The sequence below is a fragment of the Numida meleagris genome, chromosome 1, assembly GCF_002078875.1.
Source record: "Numida meleagris isolate 19003 breed g44 Domestic line chromosome 1, NumMel1.0, whole genome shotgun sequence".
Taxonomy (NCBI): domain Eukaryota; kingdom Metazoa; phylum Chordata; class Aves; order Galliformes; family Numididae; genus Numida; species Numida meleagris.
The window spans coordinates 134702782-134728367 of record NC_034409.1 but is presented as its reverse complement, the minus strand read 5'-3'; the positions used below and the strand labels follow the sequence as shown (position 1 = coordinate 134728367).

The following is a 25586-nucleotide window of genomic DNA, read 5'->3' as shown; positions in this document are numbered from 1 at the left end:
TTCTGTAGAGGAGTGATTTGTCCATCCACTGAACGGAACAGGGTCTGTTTGCCTTCTTAGTATGAATGTTGAACATATTTTGTGTAAATTACTCCCTTCCCTTTGTGCCTGTTCCACCTATGTCACTGTGAGGGGCTTAAAATTAAAAACATAATGCTACAAGCTGTCATAATGTTTTCTTCTGTGACTTCGTGCTAGATTTTGGCATTTAATGTTTAGAAAAGGTTCTCTGAGGTTTAGTAATCCAGGCTACAGTAATAAGTACTTCAGTGCTCAAAAACTAGCATTTTTTTCTGTAGATAAGGATTTTTCATTAAATTAGAAAATGACTAATTTGTCTTCTAGCAAAATAGAATGACTGGTCTAGAATATGATTTTTACACTATTTCACTACGTTTGTGTTAGCATTTAAACAATCGTTTTCAATTCTATCTTTAGCACAAAGTGTATGTGTGATTATATAATGTTCATCCACTTTATTGGGATGTGGGTTTTTTTAAAAAAAGTGGCATACTAGTGCATTTCATTAAATATTTCCTATACTTTTTATTGATGCTTTACATAAATAGAAAGGATGAACTCAAGTGCATATATATTGAAATCTTGCCTTTTTTCTTGCTTTCAGGCAGTCCATCTTCCTTCTTTAGTAGTCTTATGAGCTATGATGTTTGTTTATTTTTAATCTACAGTAGGTAAATTTAAGATTCTTAAATTTAAGATACATTATGGGAAGCGGTTTCTACATACATGTTGGCTAGATATTCTAGCAAATCCAGCCTTCTGTTAATGTCAGCCATGGACATCTGTGTTTTTTCTTTTTTCCTATGTTGCTATTGTTTTCATTGACAAAGTAATTTAAAAGATTGATAATATTTGATATCAGTTATGATCTGATGGTGTGTTGGATCTGATGGCAGTCCTGCTTAATTGTATTCCTGCACAGCCCACAGCAATTGACTTGCCCCTATGCCTTCCACAGTTGTCGTAATATAAATTCGTGTGCTTAGGCTGTGAATCAGATATGGGAACTGGCCTAGCATTTAAAAATCTTTGATTTCTCAGGTTTAAAGATTGTGAACTGCTGTGTTGAAGTCATCAGTGGGGCTGAGTGGAAAGAAAAGGGAGAATACAGAAAATTGTTCCTGCTCTAAAGGCAGCATGTCATGACACCTCAATTCTGCAGCTGTCTGCTGAAGTTTTTTGGCTGGTTGCTGCCAGCCATTCTTTATTGGCATTAAAAGTTACCTAGAAAGAAACATTTGCTAAGTGTCTTAGACTGTAAATGATTTTTCCTGAAAAACATAGAGGAATTCTTGATGAAGCTTGGTTTGGCTTCCAGCCCTTCACGCAGATACAATTAGGTTAGTGCTTGTTACGCTAATGTTGTGTGTCTCAGAGAAGACTTCAGGAAAAGCTTCTTTCCTTATTTCTGTTCAGTGTTTGTCTGCTCATGTTCTGTTCAAATCTTCATCTTTGCACATACAACTCCTGCTGTGCCTCCCAGCACCTTGTCCTGCTCCAGTCCATAATTAATATGTCTGCAAAAGCAATGTCTCATACATAACCTTCACTCTTGCAATCCTAACCCATTCTGGGGGACCTTTCTCTTGCCTTGAAGGTTTTCAGGATAGGTTTGAAAACTCCTCGTGGACACAAGAACTGCAAGCTCATGCAAGAGACAATGCTCCCTTTCCCCACACTGTAGTGTTCCCAGCACTGGGCTAGCTTTCAGCCCTAACTCTCTAGGACCAGGCCAAAGGAGAATGGTTTGAAACTGAGAAAGATTTAGATTAGATGCCAGGGGGACGTTTTTCAGTGAAAGGATGAGGCGTTGGCACAGGCTCCCCAGAGAAGCTGTGGGTGCCCCATCCCTGGAGGTGCTCAGGGCCAGGTTGGGTGGGGCAGGTGGGGGGCAGGCTCGCCTTTGAGGTTCCTTCCAACCCAAACCATCCAGTGATTCTATTACTGCTCCCATCCTGCCACAGGAGACAGAGCTGAGGCTGTGGCAGCGAGGGCAAAGCCAACCGTCCGCAGCCCGCAAGGCAACTGTGGGCTTGTGGACCACGACAAGAGGGGTCTTCAACTGCCCTTCCTATGCACACAGTGGGATTCCTGAAAGCACCTCTCCTCGCCAGCAGCGAGGATGGGGATAAGAACGAAGATGAGGATGTATAAGGATGAGGATAGACGTCGCTAGGGATGCAGACGACCACCACCCCCTCAGACGGCGGCCGTTGGTACCCCGGAGGCGGAGGAACTCCGCTAGCCCCTCAGCGAGGTCTCGCGATATTCCGCCCGGCAAACGGGCAGTTCTCGCGAGGTTTCCGCCTCGCTGCGGGCGGCGGCTCCATGCGGTCGGATCGGGAGCCGGGGCAGGGGCTGGGGCTGGTGCGGGGCGGCGGCCGCGAGAAGCGGGCCATGGAGGTACCGCTGCGGCGGGAGTCGCCGCGCCGCGAGCCGGACACCGCGCCAAACCCGCCGCCGTCCCCGGCGCCACCGCTTCCCCCGGCGCCGGGTAAACAGCGAGATGAGAAAAAAACGGCGCTGAGCAAAGTGAGGGGCGCGGGGCTGGGGGCGGCGGGGCACGGTGTGGGAGCGCGGAACCGCCGCGCTCGTGGCGGGGTGGGCGCGGCTGCGGGCGCTGTGGCACCGCGGCCCCGTGAGGGGAGCGCTGCGTACCCCGGTGCCGCATCGGGAAAGCGGCGCCGCGGATGTCGCCGTGACTCGAAGCGAAATTCCTGTTGGGGAGCGGTGGGAGCGGACCGTCCGGGTCGTTGTGGCCATTTTGCTGCTGTGTGCGGTGCCGTTATTCTGTCCTACTGTATTTCAGGCGATCGCGCACACCTTGCTATTGGGGAATGCACCTGTGTGCGGTGAGCTGGGCTGCCGGGTACCGCCCAGCGCCTCTCCGCAGGCGGGACACCGAGGCTAAGGCTCCAGCCAGAGCTCCCAGTTTAAGGAAGAACTTTTAGAAGAGAACTAACGCGATTTAGTCTTTTTCATGCTGTTTAGATGGAAGATAACTCTCTCTTTTATCTACGCAGGTAGTTATTCGACGGCTTCCTCCTTGTCTAACCAAGGAGCAGCTAGAGGAGCAGCTACACCCTCTCCCTGCCCATGATTATTTTGAGTTTTGCACTGCTGATCCCAGGTGAGGATGAGCTGTCTGTGTAGGTTTTCAGGTGCTTAAAGCCCCAGTAAGGTGGTTCGGGCACACTAAATTACTTATTTTGTCTATGGAGCCCGTTTTGTTAGTTACATAAAATGTTTGGGTATATACATACGCAGAGATAATGCATTCCTGCCCCTTCCTTTTATACTCACGGTTTTAAAACAAAAATTTTTGTGTGCCAGTAGAGCGTAGTTTTGTTTGAAACCCTCATCCCACTTTTAACTTTAATTGGTAAAAAGCAATAGGCTGTTTATTGGCTATGATAAAGACAACTGAGGGCAAATATCACCAAATTTTTCATGAATGCCATTCAACCTTAATTTCTTTATTTGCTTATGTATTCTTGTATTTATTTCATACAATTTTTTTTCAAGTAATCCACTTCTATTCATTTTTGTCTCATTCAAAACTAAAAAAAAAAAAATGAAACAGTGGTTGACTGACAGTAAGGTAGAATTGCCAATATATTTACTTAATATACTTGGTATCACAGTGGCAAAATAGCATTGTGTTTTGAACAGAAGGATTTCTAGAAGGACTTAACCATAAAAGTAAACAAAGCATCCTATATGCTACATCCCCTTGTGCTCAGAATAACTAAAGGATGTGATTCATCTTGCCCAGCTTAGCCTATCTTGGTTTGTGGTGAATCATCCTCCACAGCCATCAGATGGTTTTCAGTACAGAGTACAGAGAGGTCCTGAGTGCTGATTGCAGAATAACTTAGGAAGTTAGGAGTGGCCCACCCGGAATGGATAGCCTTTCCTTAAGGAAAGTCATTTGTAGCCAATTGCACTTTGAACAGTCCAGTTCCTAGGTTGATTATAATTGAAAAGATACTGCTGCTGCTTGCCTCCACTGTGTTGTAGATGAGTAAATCTGACACAGACACATATATATACATACATACATAAATACATATCTACTTTTTCAAGAGTCAATTCCACAAGGAGAAAGGAACCAATATCTGTTTAGTGAAACTTCATTGCAGTTTGGTGCTTGCCTGACTTAGGCCGTTACGCATATGAACAGTATCAGAACCACAAAGGATGTGAAGTTAGATAAGAGGAGAATTTAGTCCGGTGGAAAGCCTTTACAGTTATGTACATTTTTCTTGTGAACCTAGTCATCCATATTTCCAAATTGCTTTCTTGAAGGCTGCAGTCTCAACTGTTTATTTGAAAAGAGGAAAGGCATGCCAAACATTCTCCAAGGAGTATCTTCGTCCTAACTGCTCAAATGCCAGGAACCAGTTCAAAAATTAAAATTTTAACCTTCCAAAGCATAAGAATCTAGGTAATCACCAGTCTTTGGAAAGATAAGCAATGGGCAACGGTTGCCTTTCTATGATTACTTGTTATTTCACTGGCCCAGCATCATTTTGCCCATATTGCCCACCCCAGGTCATGTTTTCTATACATTGTCCTTTTGTCTTTCACTGGTTGGCTCTCTTTCTAGATTTTGTACCAGGCACATAGTAGCAACCAGTGCAGAAAATTGAGTGACAGTGAATTCATAGAAAGAGATTAAATGGCACCCAACAAAAGAAAGTTTTGTAGAAGCTATTCAGGGAGAAGGACGTTTTTTGGAAGGAGAGCGGGGCATACAAATGGGCAGGTTATGATTGAGAAGCAGAAAAATTTGCCCTTAAATGCTGTTAGATCTCATTTTAACCCCAACCAGGGATTCCAGAGAACAGAAGTTTGTACGAGTTCATTCAGATTTCTCCAGCTGTGGAGTACAGACATAGTACTTTTTCACTCTTAAGCTGTACAACTCCTTGTCTGAAAACAAGGTCAGAAATGGAAGTTCAAAATGGTTCAAAAGCAGTTAGTCAAATACTTATTTAGACAAGTATTTATGCATGAAGACCTATTAAACACTTGGAATTACCAAGTCCCTGCACTGCAAACGGCTGAAATGATGCACTAGGTGAAGTGTCGCTTTGTAGTTTCCTCTTATTAATAGACTCCCTCTAAGCATCCTCTACCAGTTGCACTCTGAGAGACTAATACATTTTTATTAGCAAGGTCATCTCACCCCAGAGGACAGAATAAACATTTCCGCTCCTACCTATATGCTTTTGTAGGATATGCATACATATATCAACTCCAGTTTTACTGTTCTTGTGATAAAGGTTGTAATTTTATAATGTCCTGTTATTATATGCAAACTGTAAAACTTTTGAAAATTTCATATAACTAAAATGTCATAATTGTGTAATACTGTTACATCCATTTCAGTAAAATCATTTCACAAAGTTTGACGTGTTGTATTTCATTCATTTTTTCTGATGCATTTGATTCACTGCATTACGTTCAGTTTTCTCTCTTGTACATCAGTATCAAAACACAAGCAAAATGGTGTTTTTGTGACTGATTCTGTGGCCTTTTGGGATGTTTGATAGGCATGCTACCTAGAGCTAACAATGAAGAGGCTGCCTACCTCACGGTCTGTCTTGTTCTCAGGTGCCAAAAAATAACTATTTCTTGTAGATATTCTTTTGAGGCTGCAAGTGTTTCTGAGCCTTCTAAAACTAGTGCAGTGGTTGAGCTCTGGCCCTGCAGGACTTGGGTCATCCCTCAGGACTGGTGCTGACTGCAGAACTCAATAAAAAGGTTGCAAGAGTAAAGAGATTTGAACAGGAGCTTTGCTTCTGTGAAAGCCAGTCAAGTAGTTGATGCCATGCCTTGTATCAAAGACAGGAGTTAAGAATCTTGCAAACAGCACTCCTCCTCTGCCATCGTAGGTGCTTCCCAATGTTTTGCTCAGGATTGTTGTAGGCAAACAGCATTCCTGCTGTAGGATGGCAGCATGCACACAGGAACTGAAGGGCAACACCTTTAGAGCTTCAAGAGAATCACTGGTGGTGTGATAAAGGAGGGAGTAGTTGGTTGGTCACCACAGCTGCAGTGTTGCTGATTCTCCACTGCCAGGCAAATTGTGCTCGTTTTGTGTCTGTAAAAAGGGCAAGCTCAGTTAATTAAGGCAGTACCTGTCATCCACTGTATGAATGACAACAGAAGGTGAGAGACAAGAAGGAAGGCCAGTGGATTTTAGCTTGACAGTACAGACAAAGAGTTATCAATTTGAACAGAAATTATGCTTTAATGCATGAGTGCATGGAGGAGTTTACTGAACACTCCAAAATCTGTTCATTTTATATATATATATATATGTATTTTTATAGTGTATATATATATACAAGCACATACACCACCATGCTAAGTTGATAAGTATTTTTACTAGGATGTGATGGCTGTCTTTATGTTACTGTTTATATTTTAGATAACATTGCTGTCTCTTTTTACATAATGGTGTTAAAAGACTTTATAGAAAAAGATAGCTATTAGAACACTTCTTTTATTAAAATTGTCACAAAACTAAGGGTTTAAAGGGATGTTGTACTTAGTATTATAAAAATGCTTATTACCTAAAAGATTGAATATCCTGCAATGCACAGGAGAAAGCAAAGAAACTATACTGAAGTGAAGAAATGTGTATAGTTAGACTCATCTGGGTTATTTCCATGGAAATTCCTCTAATTAATATCGCAGAGATGCCAGCATCATGTGCAGTGCATTTGTCCAAAACATTGTATGGATGGAAAGCAGCACTGTAGAAAGCAAACATATGGGAAAAGAGAACCAGCTGTCTGGTGGTAAAACTAGCCATGCAACCTCAAAACTGAATTTCAAATCCCAGGTGGTATCTATGCCAGCAGATAATTGAAAAATTGATTTGCTAGGTTTAGTCAGCTTCCCATTTAGAGAGTTGAGTTTTACGCATTTTTTTTAGGTGTGCTACCCTTTCTTGGATAAAAAGCTTCAAGGGGTCTGAAACACTCCGAGATCAGGCTTTCATACGTTAAGCACTGACATCCCGCTTGCATTTGAGGACCAGCTCTTTATAAGTGGCTGCATCACACAAGGAGCATGTAATTTCTAAGCATTGTCACAACCGTATTTCTACAACCTTCTACCCTGATATCTGACAACAGTAATGGAGGGAGAATCCAATTTTATGTTTCTGCTGATGTGAAGTTCTTGAAGACTTAATAATGTATAGCAACAACATTGGATCCCTTATTTTCAAGATAAAGTCTAAATCTCTGCCTTCCAGGGATTGTGTCCAGAGAACATTTACATGTTCCAGACGCTCATTTTTCTCTTACTAATAAATGTTTCTCTGTTTGAAAGATACTCTGATAAGTCTAAGCAAAAATCATTAGAAAAATATTATGTTGGAAAAGATTGTGTTTCCTAATCAGATGGGAAATAGATGGTGTTGGTGTACAAGCTGAAGGAAACATTGAAGAAAATGTGTGTATTTTCATTTCTTCTTCTTGAGCGTTATGTGTCCAACTGTGAGTTCTAAGTTACTGCAGAAGAAGAAAATCTGTGACCAAGCACTTCTGTGCACCAAGCCAGAGAAGATGAAGCTTTTTCCAGTTAGTTTTACGAAAAATGAAGATTGATAAGTTAAATTAGGAATTGAAACTCAGGACTTCTTAATCTCAGTTAGCAATGATAGCAGAGGGCTGGAGCACCTTCCCTATGAGAACAGTCTGGGACAGCTGGGGCTCTTCATCCTAGAGAAGAGAAGGCTCCAGGAGGACCTTACAGAGGCCTTCCAGTACCTGAAGGGCGCCTATGGGAAAGCTGGGGAGGGTCTTTTTATAAGGGCAGGTAGTGGCAGGATGAGGGGAAATGGCTTTAAACTGGAAGAGGGTAGATTTAGACTAGATATTAGGAAGAAATTCTTTACTGTGAGGGTGGTGAGACACTGGAACAGGTTGCCCAGTGTGAGGTTGTGGATGCCCCCTTCCTGGAAGCATTCAAGGCCAGGCTGGATGGAGCTGTGGGCAACCTGGTCTAGAGGGAGGTTTCCCTGCCTATAGCAGGGGGTTGGAACTAGATGATCTTAAAGGTCCCTTCCAACCCAAACCATTCTATGATTCTGTGATTGGGCTACTCCCTCAAGGTTATTTTTGCCCAGTGAATCTTCAGTACTTCTAGTGTGTAATTATATCAGTCTCTATTCAGGCTTAATTTCATTTAAACACTGAAGAACATACGGAATGTATGATAAGAATTGTCCTGTTGAAGTGATAGAGGTTTGCTCCTTCCTGGGAGCCAGCACTTACCAGACTTCTTTGCTGTAGCAGTCATGCACCACTGCAGCACGTCTTCCAGCACAGCTACCAAGTGTTTTCTAAAGTGTTTTCTAATACTATTTTTTAACAGTACGTAATCATGAAAACTGTTAAATTTCATCCTTTTTTTTCTCACTTTGAAAGCAATGAGATGAAAGCTGGCTTGTTTCAGCTGCGTTGCATCTTGCTAGTGACTCCACACACTCCTGGAGATGCCTTGTGTTTCATATGCAGACCGGAGGTTTGCAAATCTGATAACATAGAACTCTGCAGGGTGTCTGGAAGAACTCCATGGCAAAGCACATCCATATGTCACCATGCTCATTTGGTTGAGCTGTCTAGATGTTTCCTGCAAGCAGACTGTACCCTGATATGTAGCATCTGTGTGGGCTGTGGTGGATAAGGAAGCATACTCTATATCATCTTTCAGTACTGCTTTGTGTCAACAGCATAGCACTAGCTGTGCCCAATCAGGCATTTCTGTGGTTGCTTCCCTCCTTGGAGATCTTCAGAAGTTCCATGGCCATGGCCCTGGGCACCCTGCTCAGGGTGGCCCTGCTGGAGCAGGGGTTGGACCAGAGGGACCCAGAGGGCCCTGCCAGCCTCAGCCATCCTGTGCTTCTGTGATACCTGCTTGCGGTTCATTTAATGCTATTCCCTTCCTAGAATGTCAAAATAGTGAATAAATATGTATGGATATAACAATTCCATAGAATTAGAAGGCGCTGCTTCTGCATGCTTTAGAGGCACCTTGTGAAACACCTAAGTGAGAAAAGCTCTCTAGCACTTTGTGAAATGCTTCTCCTGACTATGATGTCAAGCACAAGTTTGGGCATTTTACAAAATGGTTAGATACCAGCAGCACTGCTCTTTGTGGTCACCTTCCAAAACGCAAAGTGGAATCCACATGGACACGTATCTGAAAAAGAAAAAAATGATTACTTGTAGTAGCTGTTATTCTTTGAGATGCCACATATGTGACCTATATCTTTGCTCTTCCTCACTGGATGTGAAAATCTGATTCTGAAATAGCAATGATTTAAGTCTGGTTGCAGCCTTGTGTGTTGGTTGTCTTCTGCTGCTGCTGGTGAGTTTATCTTAAGACAGCACTTGTATGGCAGCTGTAGTATGAACACAGGTATACTAAAATTATGGGCTCACGTTCAAATCAAATACGTTCAAGTATATTAAAAAAATGTTTTAACATGTAGACATCACTAAAAGCAGATTAAGCCAAATCTTTTTACATCGTAATTGTGTGGGAGAGAGAGTTAAGTGTGCACCTGACACTTAGCTGATGAGTGGTAATGCATTACATTACCGCAATTCCACCGGTGGAGGTAGTGTGCCAGCCCTGAGGTTTTGATCTGGCACACTGATATTTAGAGTGGAACCAATGCCAACAAATTCTTGAAGGATCAGAATTATATTAGGTAAGTACCTGTTCTTTCTTTTGCTAAAAAATGTTTTTGATTTTTTCGGTAATTTTTCTCCACAGTCAGACATTGCATATATATTCACGCACGTGTCAAATTGAGTTTGTTTATTTGTATGTAATGCAGCATATTATCTTGCCAAGTATTAAGTTATTTAATCTTTCTTAAAGGTGGGAATCTCTTTAAATACAGCGATAGCTTGGCAACTTCCAGTTCATTGAAAGCTTTTACTTTCCTTCTACTATTTCAGTAGACTTTCAGACTTTCCTAACATGCCCAAGAAGTTCCCCAAAAGCACTGCCGTTATTCATCTCTCAAGTCATCAACAAATAGACCTAAAGCTTTGATCCTGCAAAATGGAAATGTATGCTCCGCAATTTAAGGAGACAAAACAAACTAGAAACGTTTGTCTCAGTTCATAATAAATTTCACATTTGCGTCCAGGAATTCAGTCACTGAGTTGCTTTTTGTCATAGATATAATTTTTATATGTATGTAGAGACTTCAGTATGCATGACTGAGGTAGCCATTTCCCAAAGAGAATGAGAATTGCAGTGTGATCCTTCTATTTCATTATTTTTCCAGGCCTGAGTAGAATAGTAAATAACAGAAAATAACGTTGTTTCTTGTTACAGCCTTTATCCTCATCTCTACTCAAGAGCATACATTAACTTTAGAAATCCTGAGGACATCCTTCTTTTTAGAGATCGCTTTGATGGCTATGTCTTCATTGATAATAAAGGTTGGACTATTTGTAAGATATTACATGTGAATACATACATACATATCATTTTAGAACATTAATTCATTTCATTTTTTCTAATTAAGCTTTTTTTTGCTCAATATACAGTTAATTACATAAAAGTACACTAAAAATCTGGCTATTAGAAGATAATGAAGTGAAAAATGTATTTGTCCGTGCAGTCTTGTCTGCAAGGTATGCAGACTTAATCTGCATTTTTTTACCTCAAGCAATACCCTGCCAGGATCCTATTAATTTTCCTATGTGAGCTTCACCATTCATCACAACAGTGACCCAAAACACTGCAAGCATGAGTGGCTGGATCTTCGGTGTGTTTCTGTGAGATAAAGTGGTGCTGTTTATTCCCCTTTTGAGAAAGCAAAACCAAAAACGTTGTCCTCACCATTTTGGTCGCACAATTTGAGATATGTATGCCTTGACTTTTCAGAGAACGTTTATGTTTGATAGAACCTCAGATGTTTTCAGTCTGATTTCCATAGCTCTGTGTGCTCACCTGCATTTGTCAGTAAGAGCCTGGACATCTTGAGTTGCAAGCAAAGGAGTGATGAGATTAGTTGCTGCCTTTGAAGTGTTCAGTCTGCAAATTTGTTCAACAGATCTCTGTAATGTAGGTGTGCATAAATTCTGTTCTACAGTAGTATTAAGCAGCCATAGCCAAGAAATAGTGTGTTACTATAGCTGTTCCTTGCCTCACTCACAGATTTAAAAATCGCATGGATTGGTATAAAAGGAACTTTGATTTGTGGGTTTCATTGAACATTGTCTATTTTGTATACTGAGCGTTGCAGAGGTCCTGTGAAATAGTCCTCTCTGGTCCTACTGGAGAGTTATTCTCCATAGAAACTGTTTTCCAAGCTAATAAATATCTCTCCAGCTTTTCCTACCTCAGATATTTTTTATGCTCCATCCTTCGAAGTGTTCAAGGCCAGGTTGGATGGGGCTTTGGGCAACCTGATCTTTAAAGTCCTTTCCAACCCAAACCAACTGTTAATTCTGTGATAGGCTTCTAACTTGGATTTGGATAGATTTTTCCAAAGATGGAGAACAGCACATTCCTCACAGTATGTGATTCCCAGAATTCAAATTCTGTTGTGAAGTAGGAGGCTGGGTAGCTCCTTACTAACAGAGTTCACTAATGTTTGTGTTTTATCTTGCCTTCTTCTCTGAAACAGCTGGGTTGTTTTAGCTGAAGTAGAAATAAACTATTTTTATGATTCTGCCAGGACTCTACTTTGTCTAAATTAGGCACGTTCCTCAATGCTATGCTGGACTGAAGCCAGAATATTGTGTACATTACAAAACTGAGTTTGGAGACAGCTGGTCGGTTTGGTTGTTTGCAAATAAGCCCAAGTTTAGTTTGCAAGTGCCCTCTAGTGAAGATTGTGGCTGCATTTCATTTACGAGGCTAAAACTAAAATGAGGACTGCAAGGTTCAGTATATTTAACAAATATTAGCAGATTTAAGTCAGGTTTTCAGTAGACTTGAGCTAAGTGTGGTCTTGAACCTGCACTAAGTGGAAACCAGGCAAAATTCAAAAGCTACACACTATTCTCACAGCAATCCAAAGAAGATTCCAGGGTGCAAGGTAAAACTCAAAACCAAAGAATCTAGCCAGTAAACACAAACTAGATGTAGTGTAGTTCACCATAAATAGAAAGTGGAAAGAAGAGGTTCACACAGTTGTACACTCTGAGTTTTAGAATTCTGAAAGGTTTAGAATTCTGAAAGAAAGCGGCATTTCTTTTGACTGTATATTAGCCAGCTTTTTTTAAATTCAGATTTCTGACAACAAAATTTTACAGAAGTAGCTCAGTTGTTTAAGATTCACTTCCCCGTTGTACTTACTCATTTGTCAGCATGAGATTTTATGTCAGTTTTTCTACTCAATGGCAATCTTTGAAGAATTGAAAGAGAATTATAAATGATAATGCAAGACTTTTATTGTGCAACAGTACTCATCTTCATTTTGATAGCTTTTGCTAGTATGTCAAAATAATATTTTAATAATAATAATGTTTAAGTATGTGATTCAAACATAAAGGTATTTTGTTTTTAATCCAAAATACAGCCACATGTGATTTATCCTTAGAAATTTAGGGTGGGATTTTAGAAACATTCACCTTTGCTTTCAAGTAAGGCTACCCAATGCAGATTTGAAGGGTTTGGAAAACCTTACTTGAATATAAGGAAGGCTTCCCAAAATAAAAATTAAGTATTGATCTCTTTTAAGGTTTGGAGTACCCTGCAGTTGTTGAATTTGCTCCATTCCAGAAGATTTCAAAAAAGAAGTTAAAAAAGAAAGATGCCAAAGCTGGGAGCATTGAAGATGGTAAGCATATCTTCTTGATGTCACAGTGGTAAGTAGATTCCATTTCTGTCATGCAAAGAACTAACATAATTCAAAAACTTATCTTCACAGACCCAGAATATAGGAAATTTTTAGAAAGTTACTGTGCTGATGAAGAGAAAATCTGTGCCAACCCTGAGACTCTTTTGGGAGAGATTGAGGCCAAAACAAGGGAACTCATTGGTCTGTTTTCTTGACTTTTCTTATTTTTGAGAATATTAAATATATTATTTTTATATCTTTAAGGTATTACCTGCATGATATGACCTGTTCAATCTGATAGAGGCTGAGGCTATCACACTTAGGATTTTTATTCCCCAGCCAAGTAGTGAAACACCTATCCTGTTCCTTAGAGGCTCTGTGCATGGAATCACTTGACTTCACCAGAAGTTCTGCATGTGGAGTGGCTTCAGTTACATCCTTCATACTTCTAAATGCTTGCAGATGTCTTATGAAAAGATGCAAAAAAAGATAAAATAGCTGAATACTTAACAATTGCTCTCTGACGTTAGCTGCTTTTATTGTGAAACATGAAATTACCTCTGTTCTCATGGTCAAGGTTCTGCAAAAGCTTTGAAAGTAAGGCTATGGTTTATTCTCTACATGCATGCAGCATGACTTTCACAGTCTCATGGGGAATCTTTAATAAGATACCACTAAAATCTTCCTGAATAAATTACATCAAATTTCAATTACAGGTTTCAGCAATATGAATATTACTAGTTACAAGCACAAATGATGAGCGTATTGTCAACAAGAAGCAAACTGTGTGCTGTGATCCATACTGTGCTGTATAACAGAACTATGATGCTTTTTCTTCTTTTCAATTCAGTCTTTCAAAGAGTACCTTTATGGGACTGACTGCAGTGTCTGTAGCATTCCACAGTAGTGCCGTGCTTTAGATAATTATTTGACTATCAGCAAACATGTAGGAGAAGGCTGTTATTAGAAGATGCACAAGACAGGCATGGAAAGATGTGAAAAAAAAAAGCAGATGGGATGAAATGCAGCGTTCAGCACAGCAGTGCTGACTGCTCACCTTTTTCTGAGGTCAGAATATCTTAATAGCTGGGACCGTTAGAAAATTGAACTTCATAGAGAAAAAAAAAAGCTGTTAACAGAGCATGCAGCACAGACATGAACAGTGAAGAGCAGTAAGCATTGCAGGAGGTGGTCACAGGTGGTGAAGCTTCTAGCAACATGCTGAGTGCAAGGAGCCTTGTCTGGTGCTGGCTTGGAGTAGTTCTGCACCTAGTACCATGTCAAAGCTCTTTCAGGAGTCCTGCAGTACTGAGAGAAATTTTTTCTGGAATAGGAAAGACCTATTTTTCATTCCAGATGTGATGTGATACATATCTTTTCAAAGCCTCTAAATAATAGTGCCGTGTCACATTGAGAAACACGGATAACTCTTTCCAGATATTAGAGCTTGGCAGCTTCCAGAACACAGCTTTCAAGGTGACAGGGATTACTGGTGTGCTGCACCTCTAAGTGACAACATCTAGAGCACTCACTCTTTCCCCTGGTGTGACAATTTGCTAGAAAAAAAACAAAACCAACCAACCAAAAAATGACTTTTGCTGTTATTTCTTTACAATGTAAAAGTAGCCTGCTCTTTTTATTTTTATTTTTATTTTGTCCCTGCCTGTAACAGGCTTTTATGCAGAGTGGCATTAGTTCTTCTTCATGTGCATACATTAGTAGTAGACTGGGAAGATATGGAACTTAAACATTTTAGAGGAAATGGAAGTTACAGAATTGTGGACATTTAGCAAATTCTGTTATCAGTAAAATTGTTGCTCTTCTCAGTATGGAAGTTTCCTAACAATTTTTATTTACCCCAAATCATCCTAGTATTTGAGAGCAGAGTAAAAGCAGTCAACTTTTTCTAAGAACGTTTACAGTTTCAAGAAAAAAGGTATTAACTTAAAAATATTCTGACTCTCAGTGAAAATGATTAGTCTGGAGAGCTGCAGATTTCAAAATAACAAAATTGCTTGAAGGCAACTCGACATAAGGAATGTTAATGTTTTGAGTGTGTTAAATGACAGAAAATCTAATCAGTTCGTTTTTGCTATCAGTACAAAAACAAAGATCACTTCAGTGGATAGCAAGTTTATAGCAAAAGTATGTGGGACATTAGGTTACGTGTATGTCTAGTTTCAGAGGTGCTAATAACTAATTAAGTTAATGAAAGATGTGCCCAGGAATTTGTTGGCAGAATTGGGCCTCACATTCTCAGCATTTCTCCAGGTAGCGTTGCTACTGCAAACCAGCATGGTTTGTGCATCACGTCAGATGCGTTAGCTCATCAATTTCAGTGTGACAGAGAGATATAAAACAGAATTTCTCTGTAACAGGATGAAGGTAAGCTCATTCTTCTGGCTTGTTTGTAGAAAGCACGATAAAATATAGAAGTTATTGCTTACGGAGTTCTTCTTTTTGTAATTTATTTTCTTTTAACATTTCTTAAACATTTACAGAAAAAACCTCTCAGATTTTCATTTAGATTAAGGCTTATAAATGAGGGGAGTAAGATTCAAGTTTTATTAATAAACATCTTTTTTTAGCTTCCTCTTCTGATAGTACTCACCACACTGCCTCTCTTTTGTGAACTTCCATGTTGCCATTTCTGATCCAACCCCTTGCACTGCAACCTTAGTCAAGTCTAGAGTCAGGTCCTGGACTCCCGGTGTGGCAGATCCTTCCCCATACCTTCTGGTGACAATCTGTTGTCAATTCCAGTGTGCGGGAGATGCTCAGACAGGGAACTTACAGGGGCAGGAGAGGGTAGCACAGCAGCAGATTTGGGAGACTGGAAATGAGGACCTCAAATTTGTCAGAAATTATGGGCAGGTGGGAAAGAAAGAAACATGGAAGTATAGGGGTAGAGAGAGGAATATCTCAAGTCAGCAAGTCTGTTTTGCTTGTTGCTTTTGACCATTGATATTTGCTAAAGATAAATACTGAATCAAATCAAATCAAACCTTCCAATTCATAACTGCATAACAAGGTTTTTTTGTTTTGGTGGGTTTTGGGTTTTTTTTGTTTGTTTGTTTTTTGTTTTTGCTATTAAGTTATTTAGACATCCTAAACAAAAACATTCAAATGTTTTGGGGATATGAGGTTTTGTCTAGATTTTGGCTATGCCATTTTAAATTTGCTTGAGAATTACTTTCTTTTTTTTTTTCCTTTCCCTTTTCTATTCTTTCTTCCAAATCATATAATGTGCAATTTTCTTCTGGTTTCAGGAAGAGTCCTATAAAAATTGTAGAGCATTTTTTAGCTCTAAGTATTTTGTGTAACTCTGTACTGGGCCATCTAAGACTGCCAACATTCCTTACAACTAGTCACAGCTATAGGTATGTGGGTTCAAATTTGAATTCAGTGCTGGCAGTCGTAGATGCCATATATATGATACAGAATTTGATGATGTCTCCAAGCTCTAGTAGAATTTGGGGATGGTTCAGGCAAGTGGCTCAGGCTCAATTTCAGAGTGTGAAGATAGCTCTGTGTGATCCAGAAGAGGATCACCCAGATATGTTATTTGGGAAACCAGAGCTTTATTGAATATGTCGATGCTTCGTTGTGTCCTGGGACAAACTATTTATCTTTTATTATTCGTGTTTTCCCATGGAATGGTGAATGCTAAATGGGAGTTAAATGGAAATGTTATATATGAATGAAAATGTTTCTTTCATAATGTACTTTGAAATTTGGGACTGAAGAGTGATATGTGAGATTACAGTAATGTGGACTGTACATGAACAGGAATCTAACTAGGTTTTGATGTACAGAATTTAAAAGAGGAATAGATATAGTGGTAGGAATGTGGTAGAATTAGATACTGAACACATTTTTTTTTTTTGTGAATAGCTCTTTAATGAGCAAGAGAAAAATGCCATTCTCTGAACTGAAAATGTATGACTTTGAATTTAAAACTTCAATAATCAAGCAGCATATCTCTGTTTCTTCTTACCGTATCAGCAAGAAAAAAAACAAATAATGTGTTTCTAAAATGGAATGATGGGAATACCATCCAAAATAGATAAAATAAATAGGTTTATAAATTATTTGGCTCCCTTGCAGATAAAGTTAGAAAGAAGGGGCTAGTACTGAAGTAAAGAAATGAGTACATATTTTAGGAGTTGAACACTATATCACAAATTTTTTGTGTTTTAGCTAGAAGAACAACACCCCTTTTGGAATATATTAAAAATAGAAAATTAGAAAAGCAGGTACGTTCAGATTTTTGCCTGAAGTTCAACATTTATGTTTCATGTGGTTTTCCTGTGGGCAATTTACAATTAATCATTTTGAACTTTTCAGAGAATTCGAGAAGAGAAAAGAGAAGAACGAAGGCGGAGAGAACTGGAGAAGAAGCGTCTGCGAGAAGAAGAGAAAAGGAAACGCAGAGAAGAGGAAAGACGTAAAAGGAAAGAAGCAGAGAAACATAAGAAAATTTCTGAAAAAGAAATAAGGATCAAGGTACCTTAACAAAACCAAAACAAACCTCCTCTGCTAAAGTTATCCAAAAGTTCTTTTGGTTTCACACTGTTTATACCGTTGCACTGTTTGTACAGTGCTGTGTGGTGATAGCAAACTCGTTTTTACTGGAAGGAGAAATAAAGTAAGGCTTAGACTAAGCACTGTTGTTGAAAAGTCTGACTAATTACCTTTGATGCAATGATGTGCTAATGCAGTTACAATGACAGGCAACTCTGAGTATATCCTTGTACAACAATGCCACATTCTTTACTGACAAAACCTATCAGAACCAGATTGTTCTGTGCTAACACATCAGAGCATTAATATGGCTTTTAACACTTTGTCATGTAAATCTAGCTGTATGTGCTGAGGGTTTTTTTTTAGTTTATGCTCAGAACTGGTTTATTTTAATAGTATCCTTAAACTATATCGAGACTTTTTAATAACTTGGTTAATGTGTAAGTATATATTTTAATAATGGTATAATTATACATTATTTTATAGAATATGTAAATATAATATATAACTGTACTAATTGTGTATATTAATATCATTATATATCATTTCAAGCTGTGTTGTCTTTTAACAATCTGAATGGATGTGCTTTTAATGAGCCAGGTGGGTGTATTTTGTGGTATTTAGTTTCGACACTTAAAACTTTCTTTGTATAAGACAAGATATATAAAAACTATTCATTTTATCTAAATTTTGTGGTACTGGAAAGGTTTTGTAGGCTCTTTGATGAGGTAAAATGGTGAATCTGTAGCCTAATACAAGGATGCACAGGCTCACTCCAGATCTTGTGAGGGAGACGAGCCACAAAGCTATGTAGCACTTTCCTCTTCCTTTTCATCCCAGACAACACTTGCCTTCATCTGGATGTATAGAAACAGTAAGTTCTGAAGGAGTTACACATTTTTCATATTTGTGTGTAAGGAAAAACATTCTAGAACTTCAGAAGGAAAGGGACTTGTCCTTTAGAAGATATTACCCAAAATTTGTTGTCCAAAAAACCCCAGTATTTATGATCTATCATCTGTGGGAATGTGACCTGGAATACTAGTTCCGTCCCTGAAGGAAAAGGAAAATACTACCTGAGATAAACAGGTATTCTAAGTATTGAAAAAGAATAACTTTTCAGAAAAAAAAAATGGTGGAATGAAAAGTTTGTTGAGACGTTCTACTTAGTATTGAAACGTTCGAAAACTACTTTGAGACACTTGGTCCTTCTATAAACGTTATTGCTGTAACTCTAGGTACTGCTCAAGCCCTGTGTAGATTATTTGTTGTGGACATAACAGAATTCTTGGAAAGTTTACTCTCCAAAGTTACAAAGTCATATGATGTTTCCTGCTAACACCTCATTTTTTTCCTCAGTCTGTATTTTTGTAAGGGTGTTATTTATACAAAGCACTTATTTCCAAATCCCAGCCTGTCCCACACTGTTAGTGTGTCCCGCATTTTATATATAGCACTTAAAGGAGTGAAGTACTGATCCTGCTCTTTCTATAGAATTGTAGAGGTTCTGCTTTTATTTTATTGGCAATGATGTTGAGATCTGTTGTTACATGATTTCTAAGAAATCACAGACTATACATAAAACTTGGGATAGAAGAGTAGGTAAGTGCTTCCTCCAATATTCTTGACATATTTAAAGCATGCTGGTGAATGCCTGTTAGTGACAGTACCTCCTTACCAAAAGAAAATTGCCCTTTAAAAATAACTTTTTTAAATGTATACCTTATAAAATATAGCATTTAATATCTTAAATCTTAACAGGTCATTGTTATATTTAACACATTGTTAAAATGTCCATTACAACAGAAGATAATAACTTTGCGTTATAATGTAAACAAATATGTTTTAGCTTCTTAAGAAGCCTGAAAAAGGAGATGAGCCAGCCAGTGAAAAGCACAAGGAAAAAGATGAGGAAGCCGATACTGAAGAAAACAAATGGGATAAGTCTCCTGGACCCGGGAGTATGAGATCCAAATCATTGGAAGGTTCACTAAAAGATCTTAAGGAGAAGTAAGTATTAGTTATCTTAGAGGCGCCAAGTTAGATCCTATATGCTTTGATTTGAAGGCTTAGCCACGATGTAAGTGTTTGGCTAGGTGTTTGTCAGCAAGGAGCTGATTTCATTTTGCATGTGTATGAATCTCTCACTGTCCTTTTTGTAAAAGGTGTTTAGTAACAACTTACTGACCTGATGGCAGTAGTAGTGGATGCAGTTTATTATTTGTGAAATGCTTTGAATTCCCAGATTGGAAGGATTTCTACATGAGAAGTGTCTGAGAGTTTCATTGTTATTTCATCTGTTCCATATCAAGAGCTTGGGTAAGGCCCAATTTCCACTACTGATTTCAAAGTCTTGATTGCCTTCAGTCTTTACTTTTCATCACTCTTTCTTTGTTTTCACTGCAGTAAGCTGATGATTGTGTTTGATAATTGGGACAAGGGCAAAATAGTTAAGGTGTGACTGACAGCCTTATGATAGATGCAGAAGGCTGTCTCTGTCTCTCACTGCCTTTTGTGTAGCATATGCAATAGTAGGAAGAAGAGGTATAGCTCTCTTTTGTAGCTACTGTATCCCCAAAGTGTCTTGGAAGTGTTCAGCAGCTGGTTCTCTCTTTTATTCTTCGGCATATATGTCCCATTGTGAGCAGGATTCACCCAAGAGAGAGGTAATGTAAGAGTAATGTTGCTAAGATAAATAACACTTTTCCAATTGTGTTTTCCAGCCAAGCTCTCAGAAAAAGTACTTTGCAAAATGAAAGAGCTGCATCTGAGATGTCATGTGTATGTGTAACTTGTGCATATGGATGAACAGAGCATTTCAATAGCTTACCTGAGGTGGTATATATAGTGTGTCAGAGGAAGATCGGGATTGTGCTCTAGGAGGCTGAGCGGTTTAAGTGTTACCCTTCTTCACATAGGTTCTTGATTTTTTTGAAGAGTATACAGGAGCTGCAAATATTCTCATAATAGCAAATAGAAAAATAAAGAAATGTAAACAATGGAAAATAAACCCAATAAATTTGCCAACTAAAACACTTGATTCACCCATAATATTTTACATATACTATTCATCTCTTATCTGTGACCAGGGACCTGAAACATGGGCTCGCTGTTTCAGCATGTTAAATCCTGAAAGGTCCTGAAAGGTGCAGAAAGCTTCAGTTTTCCATTCTCTGGTGGAAAATGAAAATACTCAGCACATCTTTTGTTGATGTTCTTCAGCAAAAGGAAAACAGGAAAGGAAGGGTCCCCAAAAATGCTTGTAGTGGCAAGTCAGTTTTTTTGCTAATAAGGCTTTTTATGCACTAATGTTCTGCCATATAGCATTTTCAATATTGATCCTGTAAGTTTAGTGAGGCATCAATATAGGTTTTCCAGGTGCAAAGCTGTGCATGTACAGTAAGTTACTTTGTCTTTCCAAGTGCTTGCTTCATCATGACTATTGATTATTAAGGTTAATAGATACTGTGTTACTGACTCAGAAATCAGTAATAAACCAGAACTTGCAGCTCTACATGAGGGGCTGATTTAAAGCGTGCTAGCTGTAGCTTTCTACCTTTACTTTGTAATCAAATTATTGCTTATCCCCCTGTTCCCACTCCTCTTCCCTGTGTCCAAACTGTAGAAAGCTGCTCTGGCCACACTGGAGCTGGGATCTGTATCCCTCTCACTGGGAACTGAGCGTTCCTCCATCACCCACAGGAGGAGATAGCAGGGCACTGGGAAGCACTGCAGCAGCGAGTCTGGATGTCCCCCTGTCTTTGGAAAGGACATGCTCCAGAGCCTTGCCAGGACTTTCCTCCTTCAATTTTAATTTTAATTCATTCAAATGTATGAAACATATAAAAAGAAACTATCCGTATTTGCTGCTTTTAAAATTTAATTTACTCTGTAATCTTTCTTCATTATTTATTGTTTTGCTTTATGAGAGAAGCACATGTTTGCTGTACTGGAACAATGATGTGAATGAGAGAGCTGAGAGTTGTATCAGACTGGCAGTAAAATGTTGCAAACTAAGAATCTTTATAATACAAACCCATTGCAGCACAGCATAAATTAAGTATTACGCTGTGATAATGGTAATTAATGGTAATTAAAGGTAATGGTGCTTGCCCCCCAAAAAATAATATTAAGGTAGGCAAAAGTGTTTGGAGACACAATAAATAAATGCTGGGAATGCAAGTGTTCATTTTCACAAATACCTTCCAGAAGTTCCAATGTCAGTGAATAATTTTTGTTAACAAATGGTTACATGGTATGTGCACAATTCCTTTGGGCCCTGAATGCTTCCTTTCAAGGCAGTATTCATGTACATAGGTATGGGTCTTCTCAAGAGCAGCCGCAAGACCTGGTCGTGCAGCACAAGGTTGTGTGAGGAGCACTGGGGAACCACTTAAAGGATTGCAGAGGGGAATAAAGGTTGGAGCAGAGGCCTCCCACAACAGGGCACAAAGACCAGATTTTGCTTGCAAAGTTTCATCTGCTGCTTTCTGAACTGAGTGCAACGTGGAGAGCTGGACATACATGTGTGAGACATTCAGCAAAATTGCACATAACCCATTTTTATTAAAGGAAAAGCAGCCTTCACATATAACTGACCTAAAGACAGTTGAAGACAAAGTGAGGCTTTGTATTCTACATTTCAATAGCGCTTTTTTTTAACTGTTAATTGCTTGGATTTTCTTTCTTTTTCTACATACTTATAGGTCACAAAATGATAGTGACAAAGAGCAAAGAGATTTGGAGAGAAGATTTCGAGAAAAAGAACCTGAAAGGCAAAGATATCGACTGGATGATGGCAGAAAGCATAGAGCTCACTATGAGTTTGACAAGTTTGTGAGAAGGAATGAAGAAGAGCTGAAATGGGTGAAAGGATACAACCAAGACAGAGGAAAGAAAGGGAACCACAACTACAGCTTCACTGTGGAGGCAGTAGACAAACTGGGTAAAGAGGACAAGTGTGATGACATGGCATCCAAAAAGGAGCGCATAAGAAATAAGGTTCTTTTATTCATTTAGGATAATATTTCATTAGTTAAATATGCTTCAAGATCACAGGTTTTACTTTTGCAAACTCAGCATAAAGATGCTTTTTTAAAAAAAGCCATTCTTTATTTCATTTTCAGTAAAACCCCAACTGCTTTTTGTTGATGTCAAAGGACGACAGCAGTTAAAATAAGTTACGGTCACAGGTCTCTGCTCATTTGTATGTACCATATACAGCATACTTTCTGTCTTACTTTCAACCCTAGCATTTTCAGAACGCTATTCTTGGAAGCCTTGTATTTTATGAGTGTATGAAAAATTGTTATACTTCTGGTTTGCAATGAAATTGAACACCTGTGGCATGCTAGTCTTTGCGTTTCCTTTATCCTGCCCATTAACTCCTTACAATTAGCCAGGACATCATAAAGGATGTAATAGAAATAAGGATATAACTAAATAGCTAATTCAGGAACCATGGTATTTAGAGGAATGTGTGATTTCTTCAATATTGTATACCTGCTTGTTGGAGAAGGCTGTTGTTTGCTTAGCACAAATTACATCTGCGTTCAATGTCAGGGAAAGAACAGGTGCAAAAACTGTGCAAATGGGGCTGGTAGCAGGGTGTGTAGCAGAGCTGTCCCTCCTCATCTCCCAGGGACATGGGCATCATTTTTCTCAGACTCTGATTTCATGGATGTGCCAGAGTCTTTTCAGAAGGTGGTTATCCTTGTCAACCTCATTCTCTATCTGTTCTGGTCCTAGATTTTCTGCACAAGATGGTTGAAACATTTTGTGTAGAAATTTATTCAGCATGTGAATCTCCTCTTTCAAACCAAATTCCTGATATGGGATGGGGGCTACAGCTGACAAGGAGCAAGCTGGTCATGTGTGGCGTGAGTCTGTATGGAACGCATACAGAGCTGGCCCGCGTGGACTTGCTGCGCAAGCCGTGTGGGTCACTTTGTGCAAAAAAGGGCTGTTTTAAAATAGGCTGTTTATTTTGTTTGCTAAACTTAATACAAGAATTTGATCAAAAAGCTGTGGTTTTGGTGAATGGGTTGCTCTATAACATTAAAAACTGGTATTTGTGTGAGTAAAATAAACAATCCACTAGGAAAAGACTTCTTAAGCGGTATTTCAGTAATACATTTTATTGTTGAAATGTCAAGAATAAAAAGGGCTCTCAGGAGTTATGGAACTTCCCCATTTGCAGGCTCAGGGTCTCTTTTCCTTGTACACTGCTCCTTCTCCCATTTCCCAGCGGGTAAATCAGCGTGTGGTTGGGTCACACATGTGTGACTGGGTTGGCAGCACTGAACATGTTCATTTGAGGATAATTTTCTAGCTGTTATCTGCTAACCTGCGCCCTGGTTTGTCTCGTTTCATTGTGCTTCTAGTTAATATTTGTCACTCATCTGCTGCATTTCAAGTGTGCAGACTGTTGTTCTTCCCGGTCGCTGCTGCTGAGGGTAGCAGCATGTTTCAGAGTTTTACCTGGGCATGCACAGTAGTACTGTGTTTGAAAATCAGCTGCAGTATTTCTCCTTGTTTATGTCAAATGTGTCATAAGATCTTTCATTTTTACAGCGTTCTTCACTTATTCAAAATGCTTGGCTTTCAAGAATAGTGTTGTAAGCAAGACAGATATTAAATACTCAGTTGATTTTCATTACACTTCATTTTTTCCCAGCTCTTATGGTATGTAAAGTAATTTAACACTAAATCTGCTTTCTTCACAAAAACTAATCTCTTTAAAACCCCACCTGTGTATCCCACAGAGGTTTCTCAGAGAGTTAACCCCATCTGCTCCCCCCTAGGATCGCCCAGCCATGCAGCTGTACCAGCCAGGGGCTCGCATCCGAACACCTGTGGGATCCACGAGTAAAGCCTATGACTGCAGTGGGAAGTCTTCTGAAGATGCTCTTGACAAAAAGTATGAGGTGGATAACTCAGTGGGAGGTGGTTCTGAGAAGAGTGAGGAAGAAGAATAAAACAAACTGGAGGCAAGACTTGTGGAAAGGGATGAACTTCAGCTTTAATGTCACCGCATAGAGCTGTTTCAGAAGCCCAACACCAACAAAATTGTCATCGCTTTCTCTTACTTCCTACGAAAGAAAGAGAAGAGCGACTGGAGATGTATAAAGTATCTTACAGCAAAGGAATATGGTTACTTTTTTACATAAAGCAAACACCATTTGCCTAATGTAAAATCAGTCTGATGTTTTATTAGATTCACCTTGAAGTACAAAATCTCTTAACAGTTTTAAAGGAATATTTATAGAAAACTTCAGAAGCGATCTCACCTTTTCAAGTCTAAAGAAACGAAATGTGGATTTGTGTCAGTGTGAGGCCTGAAGCACTTCCAATGTGTTGGATGTATGGCAGCCCCAGGGCCCCTTCCTGCAAATGGCAGTGCTGCCCAGTGCTGTGTGCCCCAAGGAGCTCCACAGCCAGTGGTGTTTGCAGGACACGAGGAATGGCGGTTGGTGTCTGTACGTACCTCGTCGTGTTTACATTGTTTTTCAATTAACTACACCGTCAAGTAAGTGTTATTAAAGCTACAAGTGTGTTGTTAGAGTGTTTGTCATTTTTGAAGCCACTTATGCCTTTTATGTTTTAATAGATTCTTGTACTTAAAGCAGAAAAAAGCTAACACAAACCTCAGCACTTAAACAATGCATCTGGTTTTCTTAAATTAGCCATTTTTTTATGGTTTTGACACTGACTTTTAAAAAAAGTGATTGTACAGTGATGACTTTTTATATGCTGATGCTTGATGTAAGTTGCAGTTGCAGGATTTGGACAATGTATGATGACACGTGAAAGTTCTGAAGTTCGATTTGTTTAAAAAAAAACGCAAGTATCAGCTGCAAAGCACCATTTTATAAGATCCAAGTCAAATCCTGCCCTCTGATGCAGGCACATATATATCTGTGTGTATGTATATACTTATAGTGTTTCCGTTGGTTTCAACAAGAGCCGCATGTTTATGGAAGGGCAAAAGTTACTCATCTTTTACAGCTGAAAATTTCACAGTTGTCCAAAATTGAGACCTGCTTTGTTGATTAAGTTGAATAGTAAGACATTCATTTCTTTTTATGTCCTCTTGGAGCATTTTGTTAAGCATAACATCTAGTGGTTCTAGACTGACAAAATATTGATTGTATTTTCCAAGACATTAATCATTACACGAATAAAAGCAACAAGATTTTCACTATGA

The 25586-nt window shown here is 39.2% G+C and overlaps 1 protein-coding gene across 2 annotated transcripts; it reads left to right on the top strand.

Annotated features, from left to right (window-relative positions):
* On the top strand, positions 315 to 25586 carry UPF3A (UPF3A, regulator of nonsense mediated mRNA decay). 2 transcript variants are annotated; one of them, XM_021414521.1, is made up of 10 exons: positions 315 to 2553; positions 3045 to 3151; positions 10399 to 10505; positions 12758 to 12856; positions 12947 to 13057; positions 17057 to 17112; positions 17204 to 17362; positions 19230 to 19390; positions 22087 to 22325; positions 24184 to 25586. In XM_021414521.1, the coding sequence occupies exons 1-10, from the start codon at positions 2200 to 2202 to the stop codon at positions 24249 to 24251; spliced, it is 1461 nt and encodes a 486-aa protein (XP_021270196.1). In that variant the 5' UTR covers positions 315 to 2199; the 3' UTR covers positions 24252 to 25586. The 2 variants fall into 2 exon arrangements, with proteins under 2 accessions (XP_021270196.1, XP_021270187.1); XM_021414512.1 differs by having other exon boundaries at positions 22087 to 22381.